The 16,078-nt window shown below is 38.5% G+C and overlaps 1 protein-coding gene across 5 annotated transcripts in view; it reads right to left on the bottom strand.

Moving 5' to 3' along the window:
* Positions 1-16,078, bottom strand: part of CTNNA1 (catenin alpha 1) — a 343,160-nt gene that overhangs the window by 39,082 nt on the left and 288,000 nt on the right. For all 5 annotated transcript variants that reach the window (XM_061424652.1, XM_061424653.1, XM_061424649.1 and 2 more), the window contains 2 exons: positions 9,543-9,623; positions 8,222-8,374 (listed from right to left, as the gene is read on the bottom strand). In XM_061424652.1, the coding sequence (XP_061280636.1) occupies positions 8,222-8,374; positions 9,543-9,623 (234 nt within the window). The remainder of the gene's footprint in view (positions 1-8,221; positions 8,375-9,542; positions 9,624-16,078) is intronic.

Genomic DNA, 16,078 nt, shown 5'->3' with positions numbered 1-16,078 from the left:
CCCTGAAGACGACAGTGAGGCGGAAATCCTCCTACGATTATATGTCCAATAAACTACTGTATTTTTTCAAGAATTAAGGCAAAATAAAAAATGAAGACAAAACAAAACCAAAAACAATCTCAGAGCACTTATTCCAGACAGATCTTTCCTGCCTCAACTAAAGGCGTTTCATACAAAAGATGCTTCAGGGAAAAGGAAACAATCCCATAAGGTTTAATGTCCAAGAAGAAATGAGAAGCAATGAAAATAGGGTATGGAGTAAAATTTATACAAAGTTGAAATAAGTTATTAAAGAAACACCAATGGTGTCTAACTCATGGGGCTAAAAATTAGAGAAATGAAATACTGTACAAGAATATTTAAGTTAGAGAATAACTAAAGTTAAAGCATTCTAAGATTCTCATATTGTTTCAGAAGGAGAAAAAGATACTCACTAACCTCAACCTCTGAGTTAAACATACATGCTTAAAAATATCTGGAGTTGCTACTAGTAAACAGAGTGTATGATTTCCAAACAAGAAGAGGGGGTGAAAAAATAGGAAGAAGTGGGAGGACTCAACCAATCCCAAAGAGAAAAAGAGAGTCAGAAATAGAGGAGGGATTGAAAGCAGTGGGTTAAAAGGAAAGAGAGAATAAAAACGCAGTGGTAAGAATGAATCCACATGTCATGCCACACTTCAGTGAACAAAAGTAATCAACAACAACAACAAAAAACCCTGCTAACCTGAGTAACAGTAACTAAACTTATGCTATTTACAGGACACATTTAAAGCACAAAGAAACAGAAGGGTTGAACATTACTTTAAAAAAGAAAGCAAACTACACTGGTGTGATGGGGAGAAAGCACTGGACTCACAGCCCCTTAGTTCCCCTAATATTTTCATAGGGAGGCTGAAGGACAAGTGCTGGGTTAGCCCCTCAACAAATAACAGATGTCTGGACTCAACTTGGCGTCAACTGAATGTTATGACCTTGCCTTTTTAGAGAGAATGTACAAGGGGGGAAGAAAATGCATGGTACCTGCCACTACATTTATTACTAAAATACTGAGGGCCCTATCTATTAACTCATTCACTGTTCCTTATGTGAAAGTGCCACATTAGGAATTTTTTTTACTTTTTTACAATAGGCTTATTTCCCATGAAAAAGTGGGTATACTTCCTCCATTCTAAAGACAAAAACTAGACAACCAATTGTGTTTCTTCCTTTCCTCCATGCTACCAGGAAGTGCAATGCCACAATGAAACACAAGCATGGCAATTATAGTTCAGATGAGAAGTGTATGACTTCTCATCTGCATCATGATTTTCAACATCTGCCTTATCTTATGTTTTTGTTCAAAATGAGCCATACCAAATCAAATTTTAAGAAGAGGCAGGATATAAATATAAGGATCTCCGGTAACAGGATTAGAACTTGAATTTACTAAAACATCATAAACTATTTTAGACAGTTTTGTTATTTGATACTTTTAAAAAGCTTTTTTTTTTTCATGTATAGATAACCACTCAGATGAAACTGTCATCATTTCCATTTACGTGTTACTATATGGACCACTTGAACAAGTTCCCTATTTCTGTCTAACCTCCTGAATAATCAGTAAGTAAAGCTAAGAATGGTGCCTGCCTAAACACTAGTCCATCAACTCTACTGGTCAGGCAACAGGATTACACTCTTTTCTGAAGCAGAGTGATTCCTTCTCATTCCTACCAAGGCCCTAAGAGAAAAGATTCTCAATGCTTCTTAAGAACAAAATGCATCCATCACCTTCACCTGACCATCCCAAAATTTGAGTAGGTGGTTAAATTCAGCCCAAAAAGCTGGTTAAGGTGTTAAAACAGTACATGCAAGACACTTTTGTCTTACACACCCCATTTATCTGAAATTGCACTCTTGAAAATTTGAGAAAATCAAGCTCAGTATGCTTAGGAAGTTGTTCCTAATTTCAAGGTCAGCATTCTCCCCCAAGAATACTTCACTGCTTTCATGCAAACATCCTACAGTACTAGAAAATTGAAGCTTCATTTGATTTGCTGTTTGTAAGAATTTCAGCCTACAGTATTGTACTGAGATACTGAGAAAATATCCAAGATGTCACAGGTAGATAGTATAAGGTCCTTGTTTAATTCAAATGCTCCTTACAGAGGCTTCTTCAAGGTCACTTTCCTGCGTATTATCAGCACACCACAGAATAAAAGTTATAATGCAGATCACTCAATTTGCAGTTAAAATACACGTTTCAAGCCAATAAAGCCATACCCTATGAAGTCCCAGAAAATGGGAAATACTTGGACCTGGGGTGGGGGGGACTGGGGGAGTGGCATAGCAAATAATGATAATCCAGCTCAAAATTGTACCAATTATATTTACTTTTTGGTTCTTAATTCACAAGACAATGAATGAAATACTATCTTATTGTAGCAAGTTCATTATAATAAGAGGCCTGTTTTAATACAATGTCTGGGACTGAGGGGAAAGGGATACTAAATGATAGTTTTTATAGGCAAGATTTCATGATTTATATTTTTCCTATTTCACTCTCAATTTGTGAAATCGAAAAAGGACCCAGAAGACAGCAAAATTAAAAAAGGAAAACTGATTCCTCTTTAGTTATTAAGCTGCTCACAGCAAAGGAGGTAGGCAAAGAATGAGGCAATTAAAAAGGACACGTGGATGTTGCACTAATGACAAAAAGGTTAATATTTCTGACAGAAAACAAATTTTTCACCTCAATACACTAAATTGACAAGCAACATAAAGAAATCATTAATTTGATATGGGAGAAAATCAGGTAGAAAAGGTGTTACTGTTATTATGAAGCATAGCCATGCCCTTTCATAAACAGATCAAAGACAAGCCCTCAGTGCTATGCTCCAGAACAGAAGAAAACGGTGGCGAGAAGGGTCACCAGCTCATTAATACTGACCCTTAGCTCCTGCTCCCCTACTCACTGGCCTTGAGACGCACAACCTCTATGTGCCCTTCACATAAGAAAAGGAACTCAATACCATGTGTGGAGCTAACAGATCCCACTGACAACTGTAGTGAGGCGTCAGAGGTCTTAGTCAGACCCTGAGAAAGTAAGAGCAGTCACACAGCAAACACTGTTATTTGCTTTTTCCAGTAAAATCACAAAGTCATTTAATAAGGATCTGGTAGGCAGCAGGCACCACACAACCTTCCAAATACTATGCCCACACAGAGGGGCTGGAGAAATTCACTTCTGCTCCTAAAATCTTAAGAGTCAGTATATGATTTTTATTCTTCAAACTAATCTCATATTTTCAAAATGTGGTGTACAGAGAAGGCACCATAAAAGGTTCCCATTTCTCAGTGAATGCTATCCCTAATACTACTCAGAAATCATGAATACATTCAAAGCAACTTTACATGACATCCCAAATTAAGGCATTTTTTTACATTATTTTATTGGGGGGACAAAAATTAAGGAATTTGTAACTGATTGAGCAGTAAACTATATACAAAGAATTGTACAATCAACACAATGATTTCTAGTGGCAATGTGAAAGGTTCTATCCTATGCCTTGTCTCAGACAGTATTTTATAAACATCAGATTGGATAAAAGGAGAAAAGATATGCTTACTTTTTAAAAAAGAAAGAAATGACTAGTTTGGAAGGTATTGTCAATAATATTAACAGTAAAGCCACCAACAGTCCTGACAAATAGAACACTAGACTGAATCTAAGAAGTTTATTCTGGATGAGTGTAAAAACAGAGAGAGTCCAAAAAAACCCAACTGCCCCGACAATGACCAGAACTGAGAAGATGGACCTGAGCAGCAGCACCTCTGAAGGCAAACCCTGGAGCTGGCTGACTGTGAGGTTACTGCCCAATGGCAGCTTTGGCAGTCCGATTCCGTCTATCCACCCACCCATGGAGCAAGTGTTTGACAAGGGCTGGCACTTTAGTAGAGAGCATTCAGAGAAGAGGCAGAATGAAGAGAGCCTCTCAAAGGCCTGAGGAAATCATCCAGACTAGTGCTGTCCAACAGAAATACAATGTGAGCCACATTAAGAGGTGAGATTAGAAAAAGTATTTAAACTCAAGATAATACATTTCAACATGTAATCAATTAAAAAGTTAATGATATCTTTTAAGTACATTCTTTTTCCATATTATATCTTTGAAATCAGGTATGTATTTTACACTTATAGCTCCTCTCAATTCACTTGTGCGCAGCAATAAAAAGATGGACAGGAGTAGTTCCAGAGAAGATGACTGTGGCCCCCCCATTCCTACAACCAGAGAATCCACCAGTGGAATGTGATGCCTCTGGAAAAAGGGAGTCTCCCACTGCTGAAGGAGTCTAAGAAAGGTTAAGTGTCAATGCATGGGTATTAAACAGAATGGGATTTACACATCAGAGGGACAATCAATACTTCTATGAGAAAGGACCTCTTACTTCACAGAGAAGAGATGGACTCAATCAGAAAACTAGGCTCCATAAGGGCAAACCTCCAGCGAAAAGTAGAACAATGCAAGGAACACCAGATAAGACAAGCGGTAAATCACTGGGTAATTGGCCACCAATAGGATCAACATAAAGCTGCAGCACACAAATCTGCCCTGTCTCACTTACCCTGTGTGGTGTTTATGGCTGGGTAGCAAGCTAACTGAAAACCATATACTCCATGTACCTTCAAGATGGGGAGGTGTTGTGTGTACACACACACACACACACACACACACACACAGAGTGTGGTCTTTGCACTGGATTACTTCTGAATTCTTAGGAGATTTGAGGACTGTCTTTGCTACTCATTACTTATGCTAACGAGATAACTCGAGGTGAGCCACTACATGTTAGACTAATGAGACAACTCAGGAAGAGGAGGCCAATGTCAACCATGTGATTAGAGGACTGAGGCTTTCAGGAAAAACCTAGATCTAGGGGAGGAAGGGATCCTATCAATCACACCTACATAATGAAATTTCAATAAAATCTTTGGACAATGAAACTCAGTGGAGCTTCCCAGCTGAATCATCGATGTGCCAGGAGGGTGATCCATTGAGAGAAAACAGGAAACACTGTCTCTGAGACCTTCCCAAACTTTACCCTCTATGTCTCTCCATTTGGATGGTCCTGATTTGCATCCTTTACACTAAAATGGGAGTCATAAGGAGAACACTCTCCTTGGTTTTACGAGCTGTTTTATCAAATTATTGAACCTGAAGTGGGCCAAAGGAATCCTCCAAATTTGTAGCTGGCTGATCCGAAGATTGGGTGGACTGGGGACCCCCAAACTTGCAGCTGGCATTTGTAATGAGGGCAGTCTTGTGAACAGAGAGTGAGTTGGTCATGGGAATCCTCAAATTTATACACAGTTGGGTCCGAAGTACAGATGGGATAGGGACCCCCTAATTTGCAGCTGGCATCTACAATGAGCTCAATCTTACTGGGCTTTATGCCCTCTACCTGTGGAGTCTATCCTAATTCCAAGTAGTTAGTGGCAGAACTGTATTATTTTAGAACAAAAGAATCTGGCAGAATTCTCAGTGGCTGCAGAATCTGAGCCCTTCCTTTCCTGCCAGAGGCCTATCAACACCAGCCCTTCCCAACTTTCACTTAGCACTCTCACTTCCTCCAAACCCTCAGGAAAAAAACAGCAAATGGCCCTAAAACCAAAGCTGGCTGCAGACATTTATTCCACTCAAGACGGGGAAATTAATAGAAAGAAAGGAAGATGGCAGGAGATTAACAAAATAATCACAATGGAGTATTTTACCTTTGCTTAAAACAAGTCTCTCTCTAATTCAGTGTTTCATTATAATACAAAAGTACTAGTGTGGGGAGGAGAAGGCCTGTCATTGAAGTATCAAGTTACTCTTTGAATCAGGAATATGAGGCTTCTATAACAAACACTTTAAAAATTCATTTTGTTTTTATGCACACATGCAATTATTTATCTTAGTACCTCTATTACCATGAAGTAATTTAAATGTTTGCAGAATGGTACTATAAGGCCTTTGGTTTCTTCTTCTGCTTCTAAGTCGCTTCAGTCGTGTCCGACTCTGTGGGACCCCACAGACAGCAGCTCACGAGGCTCCCCCCTCCTTGGGATTCTCCAGGCAAGAACACTGGAGTGGGTTGCCATTTCCTTCTCCAATGCATGAAAGTGAAAAGTGACAGTGAAGTCGCTCGGTCGTGTCCGACTCTTAGCGACCCCATGGACTGCAGCCTACCAGGCTCCTCTGTCCATGGGATTTTCCAGGCAAGAGTACTGGAGTGGGGTGCCATTGCCTTAGGCCATGTGTCGTTTAATATACATATATTATGTGTGGGGGATGGTAGGGGTGGAGGTCACTGAGAGGGGAGAGAGGTGAGAAACAAGTCAGAAGTGAGCTGTGACAGGGAATATCAAACTCTGAACACTACTGGGTGCCTGGTTAGTTCAGAATGAAATAAAAAGTATGAGCACTGACAGAGTTCCTAGAGTAAGGTCTGCAAAGCCACCAGGCCCACCTAGTGCTTCTTCTTGGGCACGAGGCTGTCTACTACACCAGTGAGCCCGAGTGGCACAGCCTTCAGTGTAAGAGGGATTTAAGTTACTTAACTTCCCTAAGTCTCAGTTTCCTTACCTGAGAAATGAGGAATGTACACTGTATTTGCATATATTGCGTCCATACATGGTACACAGTAGATGCTCAGCAAGTGTCAGTTCTGCTGGATGGAGAGGATGAGGATTGTACACCAAGTCCTTAAAAAGTGACCTTCCTCCAGCTGAAGAACAGACCAGGACTGCCCTGAAGGTTCAGCCTGTCACACCCTTTCAGATGCCCTTTCCCATGCCACTACAGTAGCCTTTTACCCCAGGCTGTGGGCTGGCAGCATCCTTGCTTCCTATCTCACAGGCACACTTTCTGAGATGCAGGCTACTTACGGGAGGCTGGCTTCCTGAAGACAATCTTTGTATATTTGGAGGTTATACCTCATGCAGTCATACAACTATTGTGAAAAGATTATGCTTAATGGAGACACAAACTGCAAGCCTTTGGACCAAATGCCAGAATCATTAACTTGAATAGAAGACTGACCTACATATTTTGTACATAATTAATTCAGTTAAGGATAATGATCAATGTTCAAAGAAAACTAGATGTAAAATTAGTAACATGTTTAATGTAATAACTGATGCTTTCCTTAGACTATTTTACAGTGTTAACCTGGCCTAATATCACTATAAATCCAAGTGTACAAGACACACATTTTACATAAAAGGCTCATTTTCTGTTGTTACATAATGACCAACTTACCAAATGGTCTATAGAATATTTCTTCCAAATATTAGGTGTTTTACATTTGGGCTACAAAATTAAATAACTTGCCATATACTTACTATGTGTCAAACTTTTGAAATATAGTAATAATGAATCAATTAAACAGTAATATAATTTCAGTAATCAAAAGGTAGGAGCAAGCCTAACTTATCTGGAAATTAAATAGCGACTTACTCTTTCTTCTTGTCACCTTAACAAACAGACAATAACATACAGATTTCTACTACTCAAACATATCTAATTAGTAGCATGTTAGGGCTGTTTCTTTAGGGCCAGGAGGTGGCGGCTGTGTTGCATGGCTTGTGGGGCCTTAGTTCCCAACTAGGGATTGAACCTGTGCCGTTGGCAGTGAAATGTAAAGTGTTAACCACTGGAAGGCCAGGAAGTTCCCAATTTCTTTAGTTTTATAAAAGGGTGATGGAGGGGAGGCTGTTCTCAGGCAAAGGGTTAAGCACTTGACACACATCATCTCTTAAATCTCAAAATAATACTTAGATAGGCATCATTAGTATATTCTCATTTTATGGAAAAGAAATGGCATTCAAAGGGATTCAGTAACTTGCCAAGATGCAAGCCCAGGCAGTATGACTTCTAAACTCCAGCTTCTAGCCACTATTTTCTACAGTGTCTTCTGAGATTAAGCATGTCATGATCTATCTGTATCTGCATTAAAACTAAGTGGAAATGTTAAGATTCCAGGAATAGGGACTATTTTTATTTAATCAGGTACATAATTAACGTAAACTTAGCAAAATGGTAGTTTGGGATAGATGTTTAAGTAATTATGAAAAAGACTTTTGTCTTACACATATTGTAAATAACATGAGTCCCTAAATTCTTTAGCTGATTCAATAATATGGTTAAAAATCACCACACTCCACCAAGTTACCCATAGTTAATAAAACGGCTAACATACTTACCTCAATTAATTTGTTGGCATGTTCACGGAAAACTTGGGCATATTCTTTAACTTCTTTCTCATTTCCATTCTTCGCAGCCTCAATCAATACTAAAAGTGGAACGTTGGTTTCCAGAAATGAATCTGAAACATGGTCCATGACAGCTTTGCGGAGCTAATAATTAAATTGTAAAAATTTGATTTTGTTTCTACCAAAAAGCTAGACTGCTTTCTTCTCTTGCACTTCTAAATCTAATGGAAATTCATGACAGTTTGGCTGCACTTATATGAGAACCCCTCATGTAAGCCATGCAGTTATATAATCTGCAACACAGGAAACACAATTGCGGAGATAACAGCTTATACTACAGTTAAAGCATTTCAGCAACAGAATCTCAGTTTTCAAAATAAAACCCTTTTTTCTTGGGAATTACAAAACTAAAGCTTCTATCTTAAAGGAGTGTTAAAAAAAAAAAACTAAACAGAAATGACCTCTAGGTTGAATTAGCACATAGCCTTGGAATATAATTGGCCTAATTGGCTAAATAAAAATGAGAAGGGAGAGGGTGTTAGCACTTTCTGAACAGGGTTAGCACACTATGAACCTTAAAACTGAAAAGTTATCTTTATAACCGTGTGTGATATTACTTTACTAAAAGGATGATGGGTAGCTACATTCCATCTTTAATTCTGCTATATACCAGACATGAACAATAAAATATTTCTCCACTAAGTATGGAAATTGTTTGTATTACAACAATTACAACTTCTTTTTAAGTCTTAATGTTGCTTTACGAATTCAATCCTATCTTTTTTTAAAAGATTAATACTCAATTTGCTCCCAAAATGTTAATGAGATTCTTTAACATTAAATGAAGAGAAAGACGTCTATACTTACAAACTCAGAAAATTCAGAGCCCCAAATAACTATACTCTGCATATCTGTACTAGAAACACATCTTCACCAAGAATCAAAATCAGAAAAGGGGCAAGTCAAATACATAATTTCAATTTCTATCTCTACTGTTTGTAAGTTAACACCACAAGATCCTTCAGGGTATTTTCTGAGGTCCCCAAGTCATTTTAAGTTGATTTTCTTACCTGAGCATCATTTTTATAGCATAATTTATTCAGTCCATTCCAGTAGGACTGTATTACTCCAGGTCCCCAGGAGATTTTAGTAGCCATTTAACAGAAGCTTATTAGCAACAAAACAGTCAAATTTCCTGTGAAAAGTCATCCTTTAATTCAAGAAAGCATACGGGTCCAGTATCTGTTGGAATTTTAACCAAAATAACAAAACCAAGAACTTGGGAAAGCAATCAGCACTTCTCTCAGCTTACCTGCCTACGCAGGTCCCTGGTCTTCTTGGTCATTTTATCTATTGCAGAATTGAGTGCATCACTTCTTTCTTTACGTCCAGCCTGGAACACAAGGAAAGAGGTGCACATTGTAGTAATTTTTTTTCTTTTTTTTGGTAGTAATTTATAAGAAAATTTAATGGCAGTCAATAACTAAGTTCAAATCAACATTGAAAAATCAATTTTTTAAGCCCCAAGTTGGGATATACATTGGGGTGAGGAGAGAACCATGTGGCTTTGTTCATAAAACCCTAATTTTAACCCAACTCTTAGGCTCCATATTATTTCATGATGGAAACTGAGGGCGTTTTGCCAAAACAAGAGAAGCCAAAAGGCAAGACTTTTGCTTAAAGTTCTGCTAGAAAAATTAAATGTCTATTTTAATACAAGGTTCAGCATACAATTTCATTAATGAACCAGTTCTCCTTGAACTGCAGGCAAGAAAAGGTAATATCTGATTTTGATGAACTCTTAAGATATGAGGAATGTCAAAATGTGAAAGATGGCACCTGGCACTAAAACAATGTGAAACAATGTTTTAAAACAAAGATGTTTCATAATGGACAGGAGTTAATAATGTATTTTATGCAGCTCAAATAAAAAAGTGCTTTATAAGACTACTTCAGTTAACACTGTATATCATATAGGCCAAATAAGAATGCTTTGTAAGATTACACAAAAAGCCTAGGCTAAGCTTAATGCAACTGTATTGCATAGAAAAGAACATATCGGCCACTCTGAGAGAGTATAATGCTATATAAATCAGCATTTCTTAAGAGGGCAGGGGGCTGAGTGGACATTTGCTTGGGGAACATTCTAAGCAGAATCAAAATTGATGGTAGTTGAAAGAAAAGGGACAAAGGTAGTCATCCCAGGTAGAGCTGGCTAGCCATGTGCTTAGAAATACCTTGTAAGACATCAGGTTAAACTATGAAATACATTAAAAGCTTTTCCTTACAAGATGCCCAGTCAACAAATGTGGCTCATTCTGTAAAGCATGTAGTAATTACAGAAGAGATACAAATGGACAAAGGAACTTAACCCAGTGTTCCTCTAGCCATGGGTGCCCTCAAGGTATTCTAATATAGATATACCATCTACCTAAGTCAGTATAGCAGATGAGAGCCAAGAAGATGTAGTTATATACTTTCTGAGTGCCTTTTAACATTTGTTATTTAATTTCTCCCTTATCCCCCATCTGTTGAATGTGGACAATGATACTTGTCCCTCTGCCTCTATCTCTGGACTCTTAGGAAAAAAGAGAAGGAATATTTAGGGATATAGGTTATGCAGCAAGAGAGAGGAGGAGACAAAACATTAAAAGTTGAAATACAACCAATACATTGATATGGTCCCTATCAAATCTAGTCAGGGCCACATTCCAAATCTTTCCTCTACCTGTACTGTCAATAAAATTAAGTAATTCACTAATATTAATGGGTTTAAGAAAAAAAATCTCAACAAAAACTGAGGAAGTATGAGAATTTCTTCTACCTTTAGGAATGAACTGTGATTTATTCATGGGCATCAGTCAGAAAAGAACTTGACAAGCATAATTAGTTACTGACAACCTTAAAGATCAAAATACAAGATCTAAGGCAAAGGTGGCTAAAGTTAAAAAAAAAACAAAAAAAAAAAACTGACCTCATAATTAATGCTTAAATCAGGAAAATCTCAGCACATTTCTTAGAAACTCAAGCACTCATTTAGAAGTAAACCTAGTACAATCTGTCATATCTAGCTGTGTGTGTGGGGGGGGGGGGGGTTCTAACAGATCATTTATTTCAGAAAACATGTTATCTGAAACTCAAAGGTTGAGTTCAATGACCTCATGAGCACCTAATTACTTGCAACCACTGAATGCCAGAAATGTCCTCAATTTGGGTAGAAGGATTTACTTAGAAAGTTACATAAAAGCAAATTCTTAAACTTGACTTTTGAGGGAATTACATTCACACAGCAAAATTCACTTTAAGATGCAACACACAATATGAATCTGTTAATCCTTTGTCATACTATCTTAAAAATTAATTTGTCTTTCTTGTTACTTTAGGAAATAGAGGCTTATGCCTCATTAATTGGCGGGGGGGGGGGGGGGGGGGGCGCCGCAGTTCAGAAGCAGTTATTTACTGACGTTTTTAGGTTATGCTAGATAGATCATCTTTTAAATCAAAGCATCCTTTTAAAAAGAAAAAAACAAAGAACCAGTCCAAACAGCAAGTTTATAGTTACAATCATTTATAATAGAGGTGAGTACACACACTTACAAACTTAAGCTTGAGAAAAGCAGAAAGCTTGCTGACCTGTAAAATAACATCTTCTCTTTGAGATTAAAGCTGTTATGATCTTTTGTTTCTAGCTTTGGCTAGACCAAAGTAAAGTTGCCCAATGAATTTAAGTAAATTCTTGGCTCCCACCTAACTGAGAGACTATCCCACCAAGTAGAGAGACCACCTAGGCTCACTCAGTTTTGATACGTATGCCCCTGCTAAGCAGTGACAAAGGCATTCTAAGAAAAACATAAGGCATGTTTGGGTTTCAACATAAATCTCCTCCTCAACAAGTAAATATCAGATGAGAGACAAAGGTTATTAGCTGCGACTGCCTCTAAGCAACTAGGTTTTGGTTGAGACAGTAAAAGGGCTTTCAAAACCCATTTTCAAGAGAAGCATGAGGAAGCCACTTCACCTTCCTCCTGCTTCTATTTATTTAGATATTCTTTAGTGAGTACTCTGCATCCATGGGAGCAGGCAGGACTAGCAGTAATTCTTTCTCAGAAGGTTTCTATCTGAGATAAAATAATTCAGAGCAACTCCTAATTCAGCAAGACCCTGTCTTGTGCTGGGCCTGACAGGACTTCTGAATGACATTAACAGTGGTCAGAGCAGTACATAAAAGTCATACAGGAAGTTACATTTAAGTTTGGCATTGATTTTTTTTTTTAAGTATTAAGAACTAGAATTTTCTGGAGGATTTTACCCATTTTGGTGGTGACTTCTGAGTGAACAAACTTTTTTCTCTTCCAAAAAAGTCTCCTGCCTCAGAAACAATAAGCATTCTCTTATAACAAATCTACAACTCTCAACCATTCAAGATGATATTGAAAGAGGAAACAGAACAGGATCTATCTTGAAAGCAGGACTCCATCTTGGGCCGGACTGTGGACTTTGAGCTATATGCCCAGTATCTATCGAAAGACAAACCAACTGGAAAACCAGGCCCCAGGAAGGAAGATCCCCAGGGCTCTCCATCGCCTAAAAGAATACCTTAATTATATGTGTAACCGAATAGAATCATACATTCTATTATGCTTACTGGGGTATGATCACAAGCCTATTGATAATTGTCCACTGTTAACCACCTAAGCTTAAGGCATGAATCATGGGTTAACTTTGATTGTATCTTTCTTTTTCCTTTGGTCAGACTAGTTTCAGGGAACCGTATACACTTGGGGTATACAGTAAGTAAGTGTTAGTAGCTCAGTCGTGCCCAACTCTTTGCGACCCCGTGGACTGCAGCCACCAGGTTCCTCTGTCCCTAAGATTTTTCAGGCAAGGATACTGGAGTGGGTTGCCATTTAAACACAGTGCTTCCAGGGAAAAACACAAAGTGAAGACTTCCACAATACTTCCAGGGTGAAAAATACACTAATTTGAAGATTCTGCATGATCCATTCAGGGCTCTTCTACGAGAGGGTTCCTTCTCCTAATTCTGCACACTCAACCTGCCAGAGCCGAGCCACTCCCATCACTTCACTGCCTCTGGTCACTCAAGATATGATCCATCCACACACATTTAAATTCTTCAGACATGCCAAGCTCTCTATCACCTACCTGGAATACTCTTCCCATCCGTCTTCTAACTCCTTCCTATCCTTTAGATGAGGTATCACATTTCCTTGTATAAGTTCCCTGTGGCCACCTCCAACCCTAAGTTTCATTTAGGTGTCCCTCTGGGGTGCTTCCACGGCACCTCATTGTTTCCCCTCATAGCCATTCTCAAATCATACCCTGGGACACCTGTTAACATGAACAAGATGAGAAACCAGTGACCACAGACATGCTTAAAAGTCATAGGACTTAGTGTGTCATCTACATGGCATATTATCAGTTACTGCTTTCCTGTTATCAGTGAAAATATAAGGCTTTTCAAACAACCTCAAATATTGTCTACCAAATACTTTCTATATTTAATCTAGAGTAAGGCTGTAAGAGAATAGCAGCGGAGGATAAAATCCAATTTAAGGACTATTTAAAAGGGAACATTTAAGAACGATTTAAAAGGAAATAGGACGTTCCGATTAATTTAATAGGAAGGTCTAGTTCAATACAATGCCTCCATCAGCCATTAGAAAATTAAAATTTAAACACTAAGAACCATGACATTTCATAAGATTCAAGTCAGAATGGGCATCTGAAGCCTCTTTCCCCCAATGACAATGAGAGAGAGAGAAAAGAACAGAGCAGCATTGTTACCTGCAGGTACAAAAGGGGAAAATGAGGCCTGTCATCCACTATACTGCCATCAGGTAAAGCTGGGGATAAGGAACTTTAGAAAGAAGTGTTACCAAGATGCTGCTGGAAGACTTCAGAGATGAACAGGGGACCTGATATTAAAGAAATTCTCAAGAAAAATATTTTGAAAACCCAGGGAGACTTGAGTTCAGTCAGTATCCTCACACATGCTAAGTCGCTTCAGTCATTCCAACTCTTTGTAACCCTATGGACCATAGCCTGGCAGACTCCTTTGTCCATGGGATTCTCCAGGCAAGAATACTGGAGTGGGTTGCCATGCTCTCCTCCAGGGAATCTTCCTCACCCAGGGACTGAGCCTGAGTCTCTTATGTATGTCTCCTGCATTGGCAGGAATATTCTTTACCACTAGCGCCATCTGGGAAACCCTATACCTTCATAAGTAGGACTAAAAAGTTTGCTGTGGGATGGGCAACACATTATCATACAATATACATTTGGTAGATAACAGAAACAGCAATTTGACCCTTCTTGTTTTACCTCGCCTACACATGGCTGACGGGCTTTGTATTAACTGAATGTGACAAGAGTTGAGGCAAAGATTAAGTAACTTAATAGAATATAATGGTCAAATAGACCAGCATTCCCAAATTTCTTTCAAAGATACCCTCTCGCTCTGGTTGCAAAAGACAACTTTCTGGTTTACCTAATGTTACCTATTTCATCCTAAAAATGTTAAAACTGGGTAAGAAACTCGAATGTTACATACTATAACCTTGCTTTCTTTCCCTCTCCCCTCAAAGAAGGCATAAGCTTAGAAATGAGCCTTACTGGTTCATCTGAGTATTTTCTCAGATGATAGCCAGCCTTGCTTACTACCTTTAGATTTTTCTAGGCCCCATGCCATATTACACCTGAAAATGTGCCTATAAGGTCTAACAAGCTTAGGTGTTACAACCACCATTAACATTCCACTATGGCTTAACTATGCCATGTCCCTTTACATGGCCACTATAGCACAGAACTAAATGAACTGTAGTGAATATGTTGCAACCTTTCCACCAAATCCTGGGGAGACCAGAATGAATGTATGAACTACCACTTTCCCTTCCTGGGGAAAACAAAATCCAGGATGGAGAAAAGAACAAACTGAAGCATGTAGCTGAGATATTTCAATCGCTTTTGAGACACCAGTTTTCTTCTTAAAAAACCATCTACTTGTTAAATAGGTGCTGTGCATAGTAACTTGGGAAGCTGTCAGATGCGCAAATAGGTATACAAATTAAATATATAAAGGTCATTTAAAAAGGCCTTAATTTTGAAGCTACTAATAATCCAGGAAAAAATAAAATGACTCAAATGTAAAGATATTTCAGAAGGATTTTTTTTCCTTTAAGAACTGTAGGATCTTTTTTAAAATTTATTTTTAATTGAAGGATAACTGTTTTACAATATTGTGCTGGTTTCTGCCATACCATCAACATGAATCAGCCAGAGGCATACATATGTCCCGTCCCTCTTGAAGCTCCTTCCCACCTCCCACTCCATCCCACCCCTCTAGGCTGTCTCAGAGCACCAGTTTGAGATCCTTGAGTCATACAGCAAATTTCCACTGGCTCTCTATTTTGCATATGGTAGTGTATATGTTTTCATGCTACTCTCTCCATTCGTCCCACCCTCTCCTGCCCGTGTCCACGAGCCTGTTCTCTATGTCTGTGTCTCCATTGCAGCCCTGCACAGAAGGATTTTTAAAAGCTCAGTTAACTGGTAAAATCAGGTTAAGATTTGTGATAAACCAGGAAACATTTCTGGTTTCTGCACTGATTTAAAAATAACCTTCTGAAGGATCTGATCCTCTTCTCTGCTAAAGATAATGGGTTAATAGGGAATCTCTGTTTACTGAAGATACTACAAATTTCATGTTCACCAACTTGTACTGGATCGTTACCGTAATATGGCAAGTGTGTGTCTTAATATTAAGAAAGATTATCACCTGTTTCACCATTCATTAAAATTAAGCATATATAGCGAAGATCATAAAACCTT

The sequence above is a fragment of the Bos javanicus genome, chromosome 7 (genome assembly GCF_032452875.1).
Source record: "Bos javanicus breed banteng chromosome 7, ARS-OSU_banteng_1.0, whole genome shotgun sequence".
Classification (NCBI taxonomy): Eukaryota; Metazoa; Chordata; class Mammalia; order Artiodactyla; family Bovidae; genus Bos; species Bos javanicus.
Note: the sequence above shows the minus strand (reverse complement) of the source record. Positions and strands in the feature narration are given on the sequence as shown.